The sequence below is a fragment of the Haemaphysalis longicornis genome, unplaced genomic scaffold (genome assembly GCF_048455015.1).
Source record: "Haemaphysalis longicornis isolate Haplotype H1 unplaced genomic scaffold, Haemaphysalis longicornis Haplotype H1 scaffold_9, whole genome shotgun sequence".
Taxonomy (NCBI): Eukaryota; Metazoa; Arthropoda; class Arachnida; order Ixodida; family Ixodidae; genus Haemaphysalis; species Haemaphysalis longicornis.
The window spans coordinates 133,817,823-133,834,717 of NW_027526460.1; the positions used below are offsets into that span (position 1 = coordinate 133,817,823).

The following is a 16,895-nucleotide window of genomic DNA, read 5'->3' on the forward strand; positions in this document are numbered from 1 at the left end:
GTTGTCGAGTATGGAGCATCTTTTTAGATTTATATGGAAAATGTATTGCCATATCTCATTCAAGAATTATTTTAACTTCTTGCTGCTTCAGTCACGGTTGGGCGGCTGGATCGAGCGACAGACTGGCAGTACATACATACATACGGACAGACAGTTTTCGCAGTTGAGTAGCCCAGGAAGGACAACAACAGCTTTAAAACCCGTGCGCTGGCTGTGTCTCTCAGTCGGCGCAAGCGCTCGCCTACGGGGACCGCCCCGCTCCGTCCCGAAACCAGTCCCCAAACACTAGCGCCGCGAGGGAGTCGAGCGGTGGCAAACGTAAACACCGCCACTCACGCCCTTGCCCGTTGAATTCCGGGCGATGCGGCAGGCCGCACCTTGCGTGCGCTCTCATCCAGCGGCCGTGCCAACACGCAGCCACATTGCCTGCTGGTCTCCCCATCCAGTCTCCGTGACTAAGCACCACCCCCTGGCAGCCCCTCGTAATTCACATCTGCACCCACCAAGGGTGCCCCCTCCCCCCGTCACTCCAGTCAGCCAACTGAGGCCTTCCCTTCTGGCTGGCCCTCAAGGGGCCCCTAAGATGGATATCAAAGTGGCTTTGTTTGTGTCAGACATCCACTCACTATTTCTTGTTGAGGCAAGTCCAAAAAATAGTTATTACTCTGACGACACAGAACTTGCGATGGCATAGAAGTCCAACCTCGTCCGAGGCGAAGCTTGCATTTCATGGTTGCCCGCCTGAATTCACTTCTACGTCCGCGATTTTCGACGGCAGCAGTTCTACCTGCACTTGTGTACAGCATCATCGTTACCAAGGTTACTTCAGCAAGTGGGTCGCACGTGGGACGACAACGCGTGTTTTTTTTTTTTTTTTTTGTCAGATTTTTTTTTTTAAGCTAGCTTTTAAGCCCTTACGGACTTTGAGCAGGAGGTCGGGAGTCAACTGAGCAAGCACGAGAGTTACCATAAACGGTAACTTACCTGTATAGGTTTAATGAAGTAACCATATGCAGCAACGGTGACGAGCAACGCAAAAGAAACGTAACACAATGGGTACAGCAAACAGAGGTGGCACGGGCGGCAGGGACGAGCGAAAATATTTTTACACAACACACCGGGGGCGGTGAGAGAGACGGCCCGACAACGATGTGCCGTCACTGTCGCTCGCCTTTTGCCAGCCAAAAGCAGCCCACAAGCGAGCGACAACAACAGAAGGCATTGGCGGCAGTGTATTAATTTTTTCGCTTGTCGCTGTCGCCCATACTACCTGTTTGTTGTGCCCATTGAGTTATGGTTTTCACGTCGCTCGTCACCGTCGCTGCCCTTTACCATTGACACATAGCTCCCTGCGCCGGCGAAGTGTACCCTCACGTCTTGATTACAGCAAATGCACCGTGTTTGGCTCCTAATGCTCGGTACAACCAATAAAAGCAATCTTAGTTGATGCTTAATGCGTTATTCAAGCTAAATGGCGCTCAGGAGTACGACAGATGACAATTTTTTTTCAGACAGGCGAGCAAAATCTCCAAGCCTTGCCCACCTCAAACGGTTCAGATGCGTTAATGAACTCGCAAAGCTCTCTTCGAAATTGTCCTTCAATATTGTCCTGGGCAAGGTAATATAGGTTACTGCGCAATTATTACAGCATATTTTACTCATTTCCTGACGAAATATTTAGCGAAGGCGTGAAGTCTGATTAACGCATTAATATTTGGTGGTAATTGTTCCCGCTAGATAGCGGCATCAACATCATGCTTTCTTTTTTTTAAAGCTCTACGGAAATGCCTACGACTATTTTAAAAGAATATTATTGTATTGTGAGAGTCTAATCTAAAGTGTCCACAATTCCAGCTATTACAAGAGTAAGCGAACAGTTCTGGGCAACAAACTTCTGTGCCGTTTGCTTTGATACCAAATCGACAGATGTCGCTACTTGCATTACGCCATCCGGTAACTTGAACTACGGTAACTTTAAATACTTGAAACAGAGTGCCCAAGCAAGTCCTTTCGTTTTCAGTGATAAACGGAAACTCTTGCTCCAGTAACATGGTAAACAGAAAGGTGCGCAGAAGACACTAGGCAATGCGGTTCACTCAGAAGGCCGAGTGCATCCAACCACATTCTCCTACAATCGTGCCTTGACGGGAGGCAACGAAATGAAACTCCCTAGCAGGCGTTGTAGTTGCCACGACCGCGGGCTGCGCATGCTCTTTATTTCATAACAGAAACAACATTCGTACGCTAGAAAAAGTGAATCACCGAAGAGAGCGCAAAGAATCATTTCAAGTACAGCAGCAAAGAAAACAGAAATGAAACCAATGACACTCTTGTGCCAGAAACAGAGCACTGATCGCTCGCGCCGCGTGGGTCGTTTCCTTGGCACTCACCGTATCCTTCCACCAAGAAAGAACAGGTGTGCCTCGATCCCAGTGTGTAATTGCTTTACACTCTGGTGTAACACAAATACCTGCCACTGTATCAACGCACTCACACACGAAAGGGTTTTTTTGCAGCTTTCCGGTGTTTTAACGCTCGTAAAAAATTGCTTATATCAATTTTTTACGCTGTAATCACTTAAAAATTAATCGATTTAGGTTAAAATTTTTATTCTCCCACCAAATCGTGTGTTTGCGTGACGTCTGCGATGAAGTAATAACGGCGCGTATTAAAACGAACCTCCACCGCGTCATTCGGCTCTACAGCCTTGCTTGCCGTCAGTCCTCCCAGATGGCGCTACCATACTCAGCCACGAACCGTTGGCCGCAGTTGCTTTGTTTTTGACCGTATTTACACCTGGCTGGTTTTTGTAACGGTAGAAAGTAATCGTTTTGTGAAACATGGGGTATGCTCGACAAACAGGGTCACGTAAGAGAACATCGCTTAAAAGACAATCCAGCTGTAAAATGAACATTCATTACATTAAGTCGCCAGGTGTAAATACTCGCATTGGGCGGGCGAGGAAAGCGGGTACTCATTCATAGCCGTAAGGTCGCGTCGTACGTGTTTTCAAGTTCGGCGGCGGCTCGATGGGAGCTTCAAATTAACAGTCTGCCAGCCACCTGAACTTTGAGTTCTCGCGGTTGGCGCGTTGGCGTACTGCTGCCGTGTGGGGCCGTCTAAGGTTGACTCCCGCTCGCGAGTGCCCACTTGCCTGCTTGCATCTGTTCAGCAAGTGGTCTGGCCCGCCTGCGGACCTCTGCACATCAAGCAGCATCAAACGGGGGTTCAGAATAAAAGCGGTCGAGACGAGGGGTCGAAGCAGTGTAAAAGATTGGAAAAACGCCGGTTTCTCCGCACCAGGGTCCGTCGTATGAAGTGGACCGTGTGCATCCCAGTGCCATACCATCGGGGTTTTTAATGCATCGCTACTATGGGGAGTTTGCCAGGACCATGGTGATCCGCTGTAAGAAGCGGGTCGTCGTAAGTGCAGGGCACGTATCAGTGGGGTTCCACTGTACCAAACATGCCCCTAGATGGCGCCATGCGTCACTTGGCTGCGCTGACTAGGAAGCGTCTTTAGAGAAGAGTCTCCCACCGGGAGGCACTCACATGGACGCAGTAGTTTCCAGAGGACACGTTCTCGAAGCGCACAACCAGGGAGGGCCCCTGCATCACAGGCACAGCAGTCATCGTGGTGCACACATTCAAGGCCGCTTCACGGCTGGCGGCCAGAGCCCTTTTGCAGGCCCTCAACAACTTCCTGCCCCCACCAGGCTGACTGACACACCAAGTGAACAAACCCCACAGTCAAGGGTGGATACCACAGGACCCCAGAGGAAACTTCTCTCCCCACAAGCAGGGAAAGAACCAGCACAGTAGAACCGCGGTTTGGCCAAGCCGTTCACACGGTATCGACACTTCATTCAGTGGAAAGTTCGTGGCCAGCATGCCAGGAAAGCAGAGCACGGCAGCTGGGAAGCAATCCGCGACCTTCCTCCCTGTCATGTGCCCCCTCACGTCACGCTGCCTCGTCAAAGGGGGCACATGACACAGAGGAAGGTCGCGGATTGCTTCCCACGCACACCACGCAATGCTGCCCACACATCGCCAAAATCGCACCCGTCTCGTAGACGGGATAAAGCACTGTGCAAGAAGCGCAAGGCGTGGTTGTTGCACCTTGCCTAGCTGCTCCCCATTTGCCTCCTTATCTGCCAGAGCGGCAGGTATCCAGTGGCTGCATGACAGCGTGCGATCTTGGAACCTGTGAGAGGCCGCAAGACTCAGCTCCTGGCACAGATGGAGGGCAGCTCTGTTCTGGCATTGAGAGGATGGTCGCGCCCCACCCTGGCTGCGCCTTTCAAACCCAGAATTGTAAAGCTCTAACGTGATCGAGTGTAGGTGGCAGATCAAAGACGGCCAGGAGAAAAACCACGGCAGAGAAGCGCGAGCCGGAGCCCTGAAGGGATGGTGGGTGTAGGCACGTAGGCACAGTCGAATCAGTTGCCCTAGGGCTCTGTACAAGGACTTGTCGCTTCAATGGGGCAACTTCAGGAGCGGTTACTCGATAGCCTTTTTGCTCTACTTTTATCATGTCTTTTTTTTCCCACCATCCAGACATTGCCGCTGCGAAAAGCTGGCTACTGTTACTCAGAGATCCCACTGCTTCAAACACTCCACCTAAGAAGCTCGCGTCCTCGCTGTCTTTAAATGCAGAAATTACGTGCCCACTGAGAGGAAAAGTTTCGACACATTCGACAGGGCCACACGTCCCCTGCACCCATCTGCAGGCCAAACAGAGACAGCGTATCCTTGCTCGCAGGCTGAAGTTCTCAAACCACGCGATTAATGCGCACAAAACGCAACCGCGAACCCCCCCCCCCTCACAGGTATGCACTAAGATCCACAGAAGGAAGCCATCCCGAGGAGTATTGCTGGTCTCCACCCCAGGCAACTCGTGTGAAAAGCTCTTGTACTCACCCGCAGTGGGTGCGTTTGGTTGTCCACATCAAGGATGACATTGTCACCACAGTCCCCTTTAGACGCAGCCTCATCGCGGAGACGAAACAGGGTCACTCGCAATTTCTCGCAGCGAGGGTGAACGTCTAACTCCACGTAGGCCTCAATGGCGCGTCTGCACAGCAGGCAAGGGCAGGGGAGGGAGCTCACATCAACAGCCTGGGACTCACCGCACACTATACGAGAAGCAATCTGGCGCTCCTTTCCCACACACTATATCCCTATGGAGGATTACCCGCGCTGAGTCTAACCGAAGAGCCCCAATGTCAGGCACACGCTGCCTATGAAGGTTGCCAATTAAAGCTTCCCCACGAAACAAGCTTCCACGGCCAATGGCTGAAACCTCGCCCACAGTGACAGCTGCGGCAGTGAACAGGCGCAAAGGCAAGAACTCACCGGTAGTAATCTCCCTTGGGGGTGACCGTGGCAGACCAATTGGGGCACGGCTCCTCGTGGTACTCAGCAAGTGACCGCTTCGCCCGAGTGGGTTCCTTCACCAGGTTGGCGCCCCCCATGTCTGTGAACACAACAAACAAGACCCTGCCACACCCTTCCACACCCTCTTTTTCTGCACAAAATGCAGCGAAGGCTGCCCTCATTACTAAAGAAGCACCACAGTCCCAGTGCGTTCAAGCTTTAACCTAAAACGTCACAGCTTTCAAAGTTGTTCCGACTCTTTTGTGGTGCCAAACAATTGCCTCGCTTGTCTAGAAATGAACAAAAAAAGCCGTCAGCTTTTTTTTTCATTTCCCTCCAATTTTTCTTCAAACTTTCTTTTCAAGCGCGACAGAGTGCTGCCGCGTGGGGGAACGAGTAGGGGATGCCGGTGTGATTCTCCACCATGGCAGTCGACGACCAGGGAGGTCGCATTCCCGATTGCACTAGTAACCTCGGACTTTTGCTGTTGCTTGTGATATAAAAATAGGCACTGGCAGTAGCACAGGGCAACAGGTCTCACATTCCCCTACACAAATCTTGCAGATGTACTGTAAAGTTTCAGAAGAACACCCACCCAAAGTACAGCAATATCAAGTGAAAAATATGGAATGGGCGAACTTTCGGGTCACCTGTGGAGCACAAATACGTAACCGCCTGAACACATGAAAAGATGATTCGCGTTTATTTTGTGCACTCATCGGCACTAAAGCCATCGATCTTTTTGGCGTCTTTCAGTAACTTGAATATTTCACCCATAAAGGGCAGTGTTTCGGGGGAGGGCGTTCTCTCAGAACTTTACGGTACCTGTATGACAATGCAAAGCCTTTCACTGAAAGTACGCACAATAATGTTCAACAACAGGTGGTCGCAGCTTTCGAGAAACCATGGACTCGGCAGAAGTTCCTGCAACTCTTTTCTGTAAAAAAATTAAAACGAAAACGCTGAGACGAGCTCCCACCAATTCTGCCTTGCGATCCATAATTTTGGATGTCACAAACTGTAGCCGGAGAAAGTGTTCAGGGCAATGAGACTTGTTTCTAGGCTTTTGTAATTTTTCTCATTAATAAACAAAACCTCCGCCGTTGCAGGTGGCATATTTGCGTGCAAGCCGATGCGATTCACCGGTAGGAGGCAACTTCCCTCTGCCCTGCTGCGGTGGCCCCCTGAAGCAGTGGGAAAAAGCGTTGACGAAATGCACCACATGGGACCTGCTTTTGCAAAGCAGCCCAGCACCTTTTAGTGCCTTTGTGAAGTGCGCACACTGCACTGCCGGCAGATGCCCTAGCAAAGGATGTCCCATGTTAAGCTCACTTAAAGGGGCCATAAAGGTAAGACAGGCTTGCTAAAAAAAGACTGCTTTGTCTTCGTAACAATGACGCAATTTTATTGCCAACTTTGAGTCAATAGCAGAGATGTTAAAGAGAACATATGAAGCAGAGCCAGCTCTCCAGCCACTTTCTGGCCATTCCTCTAGGATGCCGCAGAATCTTGTTTGTGTTTAATTCTAAGTGGCCACTGACCCAATCCACTGCCATGACACGTGACTGGACCATTGCAGTGGGGCCATCGTGTCACTGGGCCATCGTGTTGTGTTTGAAGGCTAATGGGCAGTAAACCCACTGATAACCATGCTTTTGGTGCTGCCCCATACCATCACTCCTGCCTGTATTACGTCAATGTAGCACGAACTTTGAAAGTTGTTCAATATTTCTTGCGTGTCATTCGGCTAATTAAACACCTTTCGAGGCTGGAACAGTGCATTACCAAAGGCCAGGGTGGTTCTTCCAAATTAAACAAAGTTGTACGCATTTTGTCTTCATGGTCCCTTCAGAGCTCCCCGTGACGCGCAGCTTTCGCCCCCTGCGACCCACGTGGTGGGGCAGGGTGGGACAATGGAACAGCCCACCCGTCGGTGGACCACAGGCGGCCACGTACACAAAAAATGACTTTAAAGGCCAACTGCACTCAAATTTTCGACAACGTAAAACTAATGTAACGTAATGGTACACATAAAACAGTACGAAATGCAAAATACTACGTTACAAACATGAAAGAGAGCGACACAAACGGCTCGCGACATTGGCGTTTTTGGAACCGAAACTGAATAGAAAAGGCAGCCATTACCGGCGTCCGGACGTGACGTACGTGATGAAACGGAAGCGGCCGCGCTAGAACCGGCGGCCACTCAGAGCCGCCTTCAAATGCGCATGGTAGCGTCGCGTTTCGCAGTGTTATTTTCACAGAAGAACTCCCACTAGCATTTGCCCAGGATAATGGAGTTAGGCGCAATTCCGACATCACGTTGCTATCAATCGAAATGAAGTAGGCCGTACGACAGTTCTTTTTACATCAGAATAACTGCCGTTGTAGCAATCCTTGGCATTGTGGGTGAAAAGGCGGGCCCTGTTTTACAAAGCTAGTTGCTCGTAAAAAATCGAAAAGCAGCTTTGGTTAGCCGGCGCCTCGGCTGTCACATCGCTTTCTTTGAAGGGAATAAACCAGAGGCGGGCGGAGATCAATCACCATTTTTACTATACATAACGTGAAAACAGCTTTGTGAATATCGGCCCAGTATTTTTCCTCTGTGCGCACACAGAGAATCGAATTATAAAAGGGATCTAAAACTGTAGGACAGCTAAATGTTCCACTGAAACACGAAAAAAATTACCTATCTACCGCTGTTTTCTACTTTCACCAGAGACATGTACTGTTGAAAACATGTCACTTTCAAGTAAACTAAATCCAGCACTCTACAAAACTAAATACTTCATTTGGGAATTATAAAAAAACAGCGCTCCACAAAAGTAAATACGTCATTTGGGAATAAGTGTATTGTTTATGAGAAGAGCAGTTTTGTTAGCTTTCGCACTTCGCGAAGACGACGGCCGATATTTGTGCGGGTGTAATTGTTACCACGAGCAAGGCTTCTTTTGGTTCACTAGAGAGTGAGTCAAAATTCGCACAAATGTTTATACCCGCGTGTACAACAACTGTAGTTAGGCCGCAAAACTTTGGACAGGTCCAAGGGATGGAAATGGCGTTGGACGCGGGAGTGCAGGTGGTCAAGAATTTATAAAAGATCCTTTTTTTCTGTGCTAGATGCAATAGGAATGACAAATGTAAGGCAAGTATGCGTGTCGCGCTTTTTTTTTTTACTAGAACTATTATTTCCAAGTAAAAAGAGTTAAGCTAGCTCCAGAACGTTTGCAAACGCACATACAGTTTGTAGGCTTATAATCTTTTATTTCACTGAAAAAAAAAAGGCGGATATTGCTACCGGTACGGTTATTTTGAAGAATGTGATGGCGACAGCGGTACAGCGCGGTGGTGTAGCAGAGAAACCCCGGGCAAACGCGTCCCACGGCGGAGCACCGTGCAAGTCGCCGGAAAAGCGCGAGCTCCACGGGACAGGTTTCCCTACCTCCGTCACAGGCCGCTCGGAACTTGTTTCGGCGACCCTCCGCCAGGTGCAAACGTCGTCTGAATGGAGCTACTGTGAATGACGGTACCTAGCGTGCTGGTTGCTTATGAGACTTACGATTTCGCCAAGGTGATTTTAAGACCCTAGACTGCTTATATGGATCAAATTTGGACAGAGAAAAATTTGAGTGCAGTTGGCCTTTAACTGCTTAAAGCCTGAAGAAACCGGATTACATTATTTGGGCGGTCTGTGCTACACGCCAAAATGCACAGGCATAAATGTGTTAGGCATGATGGTGATAATAACCAAAAAGAGAAATGCACTCATATTTTAGAAGTCTTTAAAGCGGAAAAAAACCTTTTTAGAAGGGTTAAAAATGTTTTTGTGAAGGAAAACGAGTGTGTTTCAAAACAAGTGGTGTGAGCCGTGTCTAAAAGTGGCTTCAGCAGCTGCTGTCGCCTGCCAGTGGTAGCCAAATCCGAAATGTTCTAAGCAACAAGTAACATGACGTTCTGCCTTTTGCTGCTGTTTTAGTGAACTTTGTCTTCAGAACTTCGCCGCCAAGAGGGCACAAAAAATCGTCTCATCTCGAAGTTCAGCTACGCTTCCGCGCCAACACTCTGGTGCTGCGAGTATTGTTGGTTTCATTGCTCATTGCGTTTGAGTAGGTAGATTTAAAGTGCTCGAGAAGGCGAATGAGTTGGGCGCAACTCCTTAAACCAAAAATGACATTAGAGCTAATGGCATTATATTTTTGCGTGTAGCAGCGAATTATTGGCATTAGAACTTAAGGCATAAAGTACTTAATGTCATTTTTCTTCTACAAGTGGCACGGGTATTACCGTATTTACTCGCATAATGAACCCACTCGCGTAATGAACCCTCCCCTCACTTTTCTTCTTGAGAATTTACTTTTTTGTCACTTTGAATAAAAAAATGCAGCGGGGATATGTTTTTATCTCAGCATGGTTTCTGATGCTGTAGACGATCGCAGTAACTTGATATCACGCCACAGTATGCGCAGAAATGCTAAAAACGCATTCCAACAAAAAGAAATCTCAACACTAGCCGGAGACGTGAGCGGGAATGCTGTGGCTCGCAATTTAAATATTGGCCGCGGTGGCTCACTGGCTAAGGCGTTGCGCTGCTGAGCACGAGGTCGCGGGTTCGATTCCCAGCCGCGGCGGCTGCTTTTCTGATGGAGGCGAAAAGCACAAACGCTCGTGTGTTCGAGATTTCAATGCATGATCAAGATTCTCAGGTGGTCAAAATTAATCCGGAGCCCTCCACTACGGCGCGCCTCATCGCCTGCGTTGCGTCGGCGCGTTAAACCCTACAATCACAATTTAAAAATCACGCGCTTGCACTGCGCCATCTGCTGAACACAAAACAAACCTTGCACCATAAAAACATTGCGGCGTGCGAAGAAAGCGCAAAACGCACTCCACACTCCTTCCCTGCTCTTTGCCGTTCCGGCTGGTTTTGGCGGCGTGCGAACAAAGCACTAAACGTACTTCACACTCCCCTGCTCTCGCTGTTCCGCGACTTCGCCATGATGCTCCGTGGTGTTGTTGTTCAGCTGTGTTCCGAACTTTTTTTGTGCTCCTGGTGCGCGCCGTACGATTGTCCAGTACATGAGCTGCACAGACGGTTTTAAACTGAAGGTGGTGGAGCATGCGTTGATGCGCATGGAAACCACACAGCTGAATGGCACTTGACCCACTGCGTGTACACTACGGGGGAAAACAAGGTTTTTGGTCGGTGAACAAGGATCGCTGTGTGTTTCGTGGGCCCAAAAAAGGGAAGTTTCCGGGTGTGAGAAAAGAAGTTTTGGAGTGCCTTGACGGCACAGAAGACGGTGCACTGTGGGCCGACGATGAATGTGAAGCCGCAAGCGACTGCTGTCAGGAGGACAGCTCCGTGGCGAGTAGGGGGCCACTAGCATGTTGGGAATAAAAAAGAAATTCCCAGGTGTTTTTGCGAAAATGGTAAGGCTCTCACAAGCTTATTTTAGCAACTTTATTGTGTGGAATTTCAACTTTTAAAAAATCTGTTGCGATTTTTTCCCGCATAATGAACCCTCCCCCAAATTCATGGTGAATTTTGCGGAAAAAAAGTGGGTTCATTACGCCAGTAAATACAGTAAATTTCCCCGTTGTAACCTGCAATGCCAAACCAAGTGACAAGATTTGCACCCACCAAGCCCTGCATATGTATTCCGCTTCAGCGTACCAAATCCTCCGTCATTTCAATATGAAATTAAGATAAATTTACTCAGAGGGAGAATATCCTCTTTACAACTCCGTGTTTGAGGCAAAGTCGTTGCTAGCACTTTCTGGAGCGGCCACGTCGGAACCGGAGGCCCCTGATAATGCACACAGTCGCTGATGCAAGTGCAATGTTTACCCATTCATCACGAGAGGTCGCTCTCCTCGCTACCTTCCTCTCTCTGCCTGCTGCCAGCTGCATTCACCCCACTCCTGGCCATCCCTGCACTGCCTATCCCACTGCCTTCTTTCGTCGGGGCTCCCCAGCCTCTGGCCTTTCCCAAGCCACACACATTTGCTTTTGGCGCACATCGCCTACCTTGGAAACTCCACTCAGAAATAAAAAAAACGAAAGACGACGAAAAAAAGACGTGAAAAAAAATTGTCCTTCCATGGGAATTCTTTCATTGGGAGAAAGCACGAACACTGCTCTGCATCAGGAGAAGGGCAGCAGAAGCCCTCGATGACATCTGCCACGGTTTCACGGCCTCCGGTCGGCACGAAGATCACTCGCACCGTGCTGAACTGTGACCTTCGCTTCGAATCAGCTCTCGCGAAAACCATTGTGATATTCAGAAACAGCAGCGAATCGAAGGAGAGAAAGCGCGGGGGAGTTGGCAGCATGCCACAGCTTTGCCCCTGCACCCTGATAGGTGATGGCCACCTCTGCAAGGTGCCAACGCCCGCCCAGTCTGCCACCGGCACGCAGCTCTGTCAGTGGTTTGTTTGGCTGTGCATGCAACTTCGATATGCAGCAAAAGGCCACGCAAGACCCATTCAAGAAAAGTCCCGGAAACGTCCCAGAAAACTCAAGAAAAGTTCCAGAAAAGAAAGAAAAGTCCCAGGTTACGCAAGCAGCTTGCACAGGCTGCTGGGCCGAAGTTTCCAGCTAAGCACTGGCCCCTTCCTCACCTTAGCTCAGGACTCATGCCTGCACGTTCCCATGATTTGGGCAGCCGTCCTGTTTCCCAGATCAGGTTAAACAGGAAAAGGACTGCTTCAACTGTGTCTTTGTGCCAGCGTTTCATCATCTCATTTGTTCAGATAGCACCGTGTGGGGCTATTCTGGAAGGTACGAATAAATAGTCCTCAAATGTGAATGCAACTGTCGCATGGCGTTTCCTCGTTGTGATGAGGCACCACAACCTTTTTGCGTTGAAGAAGTGCTGTGGTGTAGTGGGCAGAGCTGCTGGCTCGTTCAAAACGCTAACAGAGGGCATGTCCCCACTAACGACTGGGAATGTGTGTCCTGTCCACCACATACACTTGACCCTCACCCCACCGTGTGCGCTTCTGTAGTGGAATTTACACATGGAAGGCGCATGTCAAACCTTCCATCTTCGTGGCACACGGGATGCATCCACCTTTGACCTTCACGCCCCAACCCGTACCCCGTGAGCGCCTGCTCGCACGAGGGCTCTGCAAATGGGTTCCCACCTAGTGTAGCCTTGATTTCAGCTGGCCGCAGCGACGTCAGGTTCCCTGCAGGCGACACCACCTGCACACAAAGGGTGAACGTTTCAGGGCCACTCAGGTACTAGGCCCCCAGGAACTTGACCTGCCTGCCAGCCTTTCTCGGCACGAAATTTAAGGGCTTGGTGCAGTCAACTGGAACGCTGCAAGGCTTCGCAAGATGTTGAAGCAGCGTTCCATCCCCCAATACGGTAGAAGATGTCCTAAAAATGCAGCCATGTGATTTCTGTCCCTGCAATCGAGCCTTTAAGAGTGTGAGGTAATTTCGGTATCCCGTCCCCAAGTGCAGGATAGCCAACGCAACAGTTCCCTAGTTAACCTTTCCACATTTCCTCTACTGTTCCTTCATTGATTTCAGGCACCGTCCTCTGTTGTTGTTTTTTCTTCTTTCACTCTTTTCAGGGTCAACACTCGCCGACAGGGCACGCATGCCCCAAAATTAAAGCTATTGCTTAGCCCAAATACTAAGAAACCTCAATTACAGTGGCCAGCATAACTACCCTGTTTCTGGAAAAAGCTGCGGAGTAATTAGGCAGGGCATTAGCAACTCATCACATAAAACGTGCCTTCTAAGTTCTAACTTCTAAGAAAGTAATCTTATACACACATGGACCACCTTTAGCATAGATACTGAAATGATTGAAGAGTTTGAGGAATGTCCTCTTTGGTCAGTGCCGATCCCAGCCTTGAGCAAAACCTGAGAAGGGTTGAAACTTGGGCTGCTTCGTACATAACTTTGGAAGAAGCACAGTTGTTTGTCTACTTATGTCTATTTATCTTCCCATCCCATTTGATGAGTTGTAGTTTCCTTCTGAGAAAAAATTAGAATGAAAACAGTACTCTCAACTAATGAGCATTAAGCTATATCTGTCACTGAAAAGGATGGTTATTGGTATAGATAATCAATGTGTACTTAAATATTTCTTCCAGCAATAAATAATTTAGTTATTTATCAGGTACTTATGGCACAGACATTTGGGGACTAAGAACCTTGGAAGAAAACTTACGTTCACGAGAGTAAATTGCTGGGATAGTTGGTTGATAATGTACTTAAAGTGGAACCAGTGAAAATGATGCAGAAAAGGAGGGGAAGGCCCAGACACAACCAGTGCGTGTGGGCCTTCTCCACCTGTCCTACATCCTCTTCCGGCCGTTCTACTGGTTCTATGACCTGATGAACCATAGAAAGAATACTGATAGGAGAACAATTAGAGACAAGGAACGAGCACCTTAGATAAGGTAGCAAACTCGATTCAAAGACAGCCTATCTTCAATTACGCAGAGGATAGGGGTTCGGCTGCTCAAGCGATGCAGAAAACTGGCAACCATGAGGATAATGGGGTGGCTACCAAGGGCCGCGACAAGAAGAAGGGAAAGATTGTGAACTCGATGGAGGGACAAGATGGGGAAAGTCTGGTGGCAAGGAGTGGGCGGCATAGGGCAGGAGAAGATGCCAGTCAGTGGGAGAGGCCTTCGTCCCTCAGTGGACATGATAACATGCGCACCTGGCATCTTTCCAGACCTTTTCGAGGGTACGTTTTGTTGTGCTAATGCTGCAACAAGCATGCCATGGGACACATAGCTGAACAATGTCCCACGCTGCAATGGTTCAAGACAGAAGACGATGAAGATGACGAAGAAGTGGCTGTGTCCCCGTGCATGCTGTCTTATGGCCGCCATGTGCATTCTGTAAATACGTCCATCCCATCTGCTTGTAACCAGATCACTTCCCATCAATCACGGATCGCGTCATCACTTCTGCTGCCATCTAACAATATATTCCGGTCCAGAAAAGTGTGACGCTACCCTCCATTTTTTCTGTGCATAAACACATCCTTCGTGATCCCAGTGAAGCACTACAGTGTGCGCTAGAAGTAACCACTCAGGAATACCATCAGTAGTTATCTCTGAAGCACTTTGGACATGCATTTCACTCGAGCGTAAAATCTGCAAGCAACACCGACTCAATGTTTGCAAGGGCCAGCCTGGACACAGACTCAGGAAGAAGCAAAAGTGCAGCAGAGATGTGCGCATCACGCAATGACAACTCGGCGATTGGCCCGAAGACCGAAGCCACTGGCACGGCTCAGCTCTGCCTATCTGTGACTTTTGCCCTTATGGATAAGCGGTTGCCTGCAATGCCGCTCCAAAGGAATGTCCGGACAGAAGGCATCATTTGGCCTCAGAACCACTTCCTTTTTGTGATTTGGTGGCCAAAAAGGTGCGAAATGAAAGCACACCAAAGGTGGGCGGAAAAGCATTCTGATATCCGCGTGTCATGGGCTGCAAATGTGATGCTGCGAAGCACAACAACATTACTGCGAGTTTGAATATTTTACGCGCGTTCTTGCCCAACTTTGCATCTCTGCGGCCACAGCGCCTGGTCAAAAGGGCATATAAGAAACAAAAGCCTGACGAGGGCTGGTTGGTTGAACGTACTGAATAATTTGAGACGCTAAACGACGGGGACCAGAAGAAACACGAAGACACAAACAAGGCGCCTTGTCTGTGTCTACGTGTTTCTCCCAGTCCCCGTTGCTTAGCGTCTCAAATTATTTGGCATATAAAAACGTGTGACCTACACCCTTTGTCAAAATTTTCTCACCCAAACCCAAGCCAACGACAAAGAATTCCAAGAAAAAGCTTTACGGTTAAATATGACAAAATTATTTTATGACATTAAGAAAGAAAGGTGTTTTCTCTAGATTTCCAGCATAAAACATTTCAGCGTCGCTCAGAATGTAAGCTTGAACATTGAATTTTTTGCGGCCTGCACACTTTCAGCTTGGCCTAGAAATTTTTGACAAAGACTCTATATCACACAGCATATTGTGCAGGGACACTGCTGATAGCACTGCGGGAAATCCTGAGCTTGACGGCAGCCCATTGTGATGCACAGTGAACATTGTGTGAATATATCCCTTCAAGTTTTTTTTTTCAAGTAAACATAAGATGGCAGATTCAAGAGCTGGCAGCTGCTCCGCTTCTTTTTCCACCTGTATGGTTATTTCAGTCTTATCACGAGGTATCAGAGGCATTTGTTTGCAAGCATCGTGCGCAGCTAGGAAAGATAAAAAATCACATCCATGGGTGCCTTTCACCGATCACGAGCCACCGAATACAACAAACGCAGGCAGGTGCCGTTGGAAGATTCCCCGAGATGTGCCGAGGGACAAAGAAGTGCGGGAGGAGCTAAGGGGGAGCTGGCAATGAAGCAAACTGGCTGGCCGGGGAATTGAAACAAATGACGGTGCGGGGTGGTGTCGAAGAAAAAGGCGGGGTAAAAAACAAAAACAAAGAACGGGATGATGTGGCGAGCTGCCTGAAACAGGCTGAGGCAGGAAAGAAAAGAGAGGGGCCGAGAGTCAGCGCAATCGCTAGAGCAGAGAGTAGGTACTGCATTGCTGTAGAAAAACAAATGTGGAGCAAAAGAGCAATAAAATGAGAGGGACGCTGGTCTTACACCCGCCATAGGCCTTGCCAAGTGCATGAGCCATCGTATGAAGCAGCACTGATACAACATGTAGCAGCACTTCTCACTTGACTTCCAACCCATTAAAAAAAAATGCACACACATGACACCATAAAGCGAGGGCGAAGCAATTAAGAAATGACAGATAAGTCGGCTCTATGTGTCGTTCCTTGCCTTTGTTCATCCTAGTCTGTGTAGCCTCGCAGGTTTCTTCTTTAAGGCACACACCTACAAGCTCAGCAACGAGTGTTGTCAAACTGCCTTTCCTCACTGGCCTCAGAAAACAGGTGACACAATTGCTGGCGCGCAAGCTAGCCGTGCGTGTAAGCCCCAGGCCAGCCCAGCTCACCACTGCACAGTAGAGGCCAGGCTCCAGTCCGGCAGCTGGGAAGAGGATCTTCTGCTGATCAGCCTGTGATATGGAGAGCAGGAGAGCCAAAGCGGTGTTGCGCACATCCACACGGTGAAGAAGGGGAGCTCGTGCATATTTCTTCACAAGCTCCATTTCTCGAATGGTTTCACTTTCTACAGAATGCATGTGTTGCAAATCACGTTAGCATGAGCTTTCTTCCTACCTGTTACCATGTAGCAGCTAAGGACATAAATCAGTATGTTGGTAAAGAACAGATGTAATGCTCGTTAAAAATGCTTTCACAGTGTAGACCGCTTATAACGTATGTGCACTATTAGCGGTGCCCCACTATAAACAAAACATGCGCGAATCGAAATATATCACAAGCTACCTTTCAATCATTGTTTATCGTCACTCAAAAGAACGCCACTTAAAAACCCAGGTATAGTCCTGATTTCGTCTTTCTTTTTCCCGCGTCAGACACTACGGCTGTACGGTCTAACAAATTGTGAG

General features: G+C 48.7%; 1 protein-coding gene across 3 annotated transcripts in view; it reads right to left on the minus strand.

Moving 5' to 3' along the window:
* LOC144153088 (uncharacterized) overlaps positions 1-16,895 on the minus strand; it is a 50,471-nt gene that overhangs the window by 19,828 nt on the left and 13,748 nt on the right. For all 3 annotated transcript variants that reach the window (XM_077684740.1, XM_077684741.1, XM_077684739.1), the window contains exons 3-7: positions 16,380-16,442; positions 12,523-12,583; positions 5,356-5,476; positions 4,921-5,074; positions 3,553-3,609 (exon numbers count right to left, since the gene is read on the minus strand). In XM_077684740.1, the coding sequence (XP_077540866.1) occupies positions 3,553-3,609; positions 4,921-5,074; positions 5,356-5,476; positions 12,523-12,583; positions 16,380-16,442 (456 nt within the window). The remainder of the gene's footprint in view (positions 1-3,552; positions 3,610-4,920; positions 5,075-5,355; positions 5,477-12,522; positions 12,584-16,379; positions 16,443-16,895) is intronic.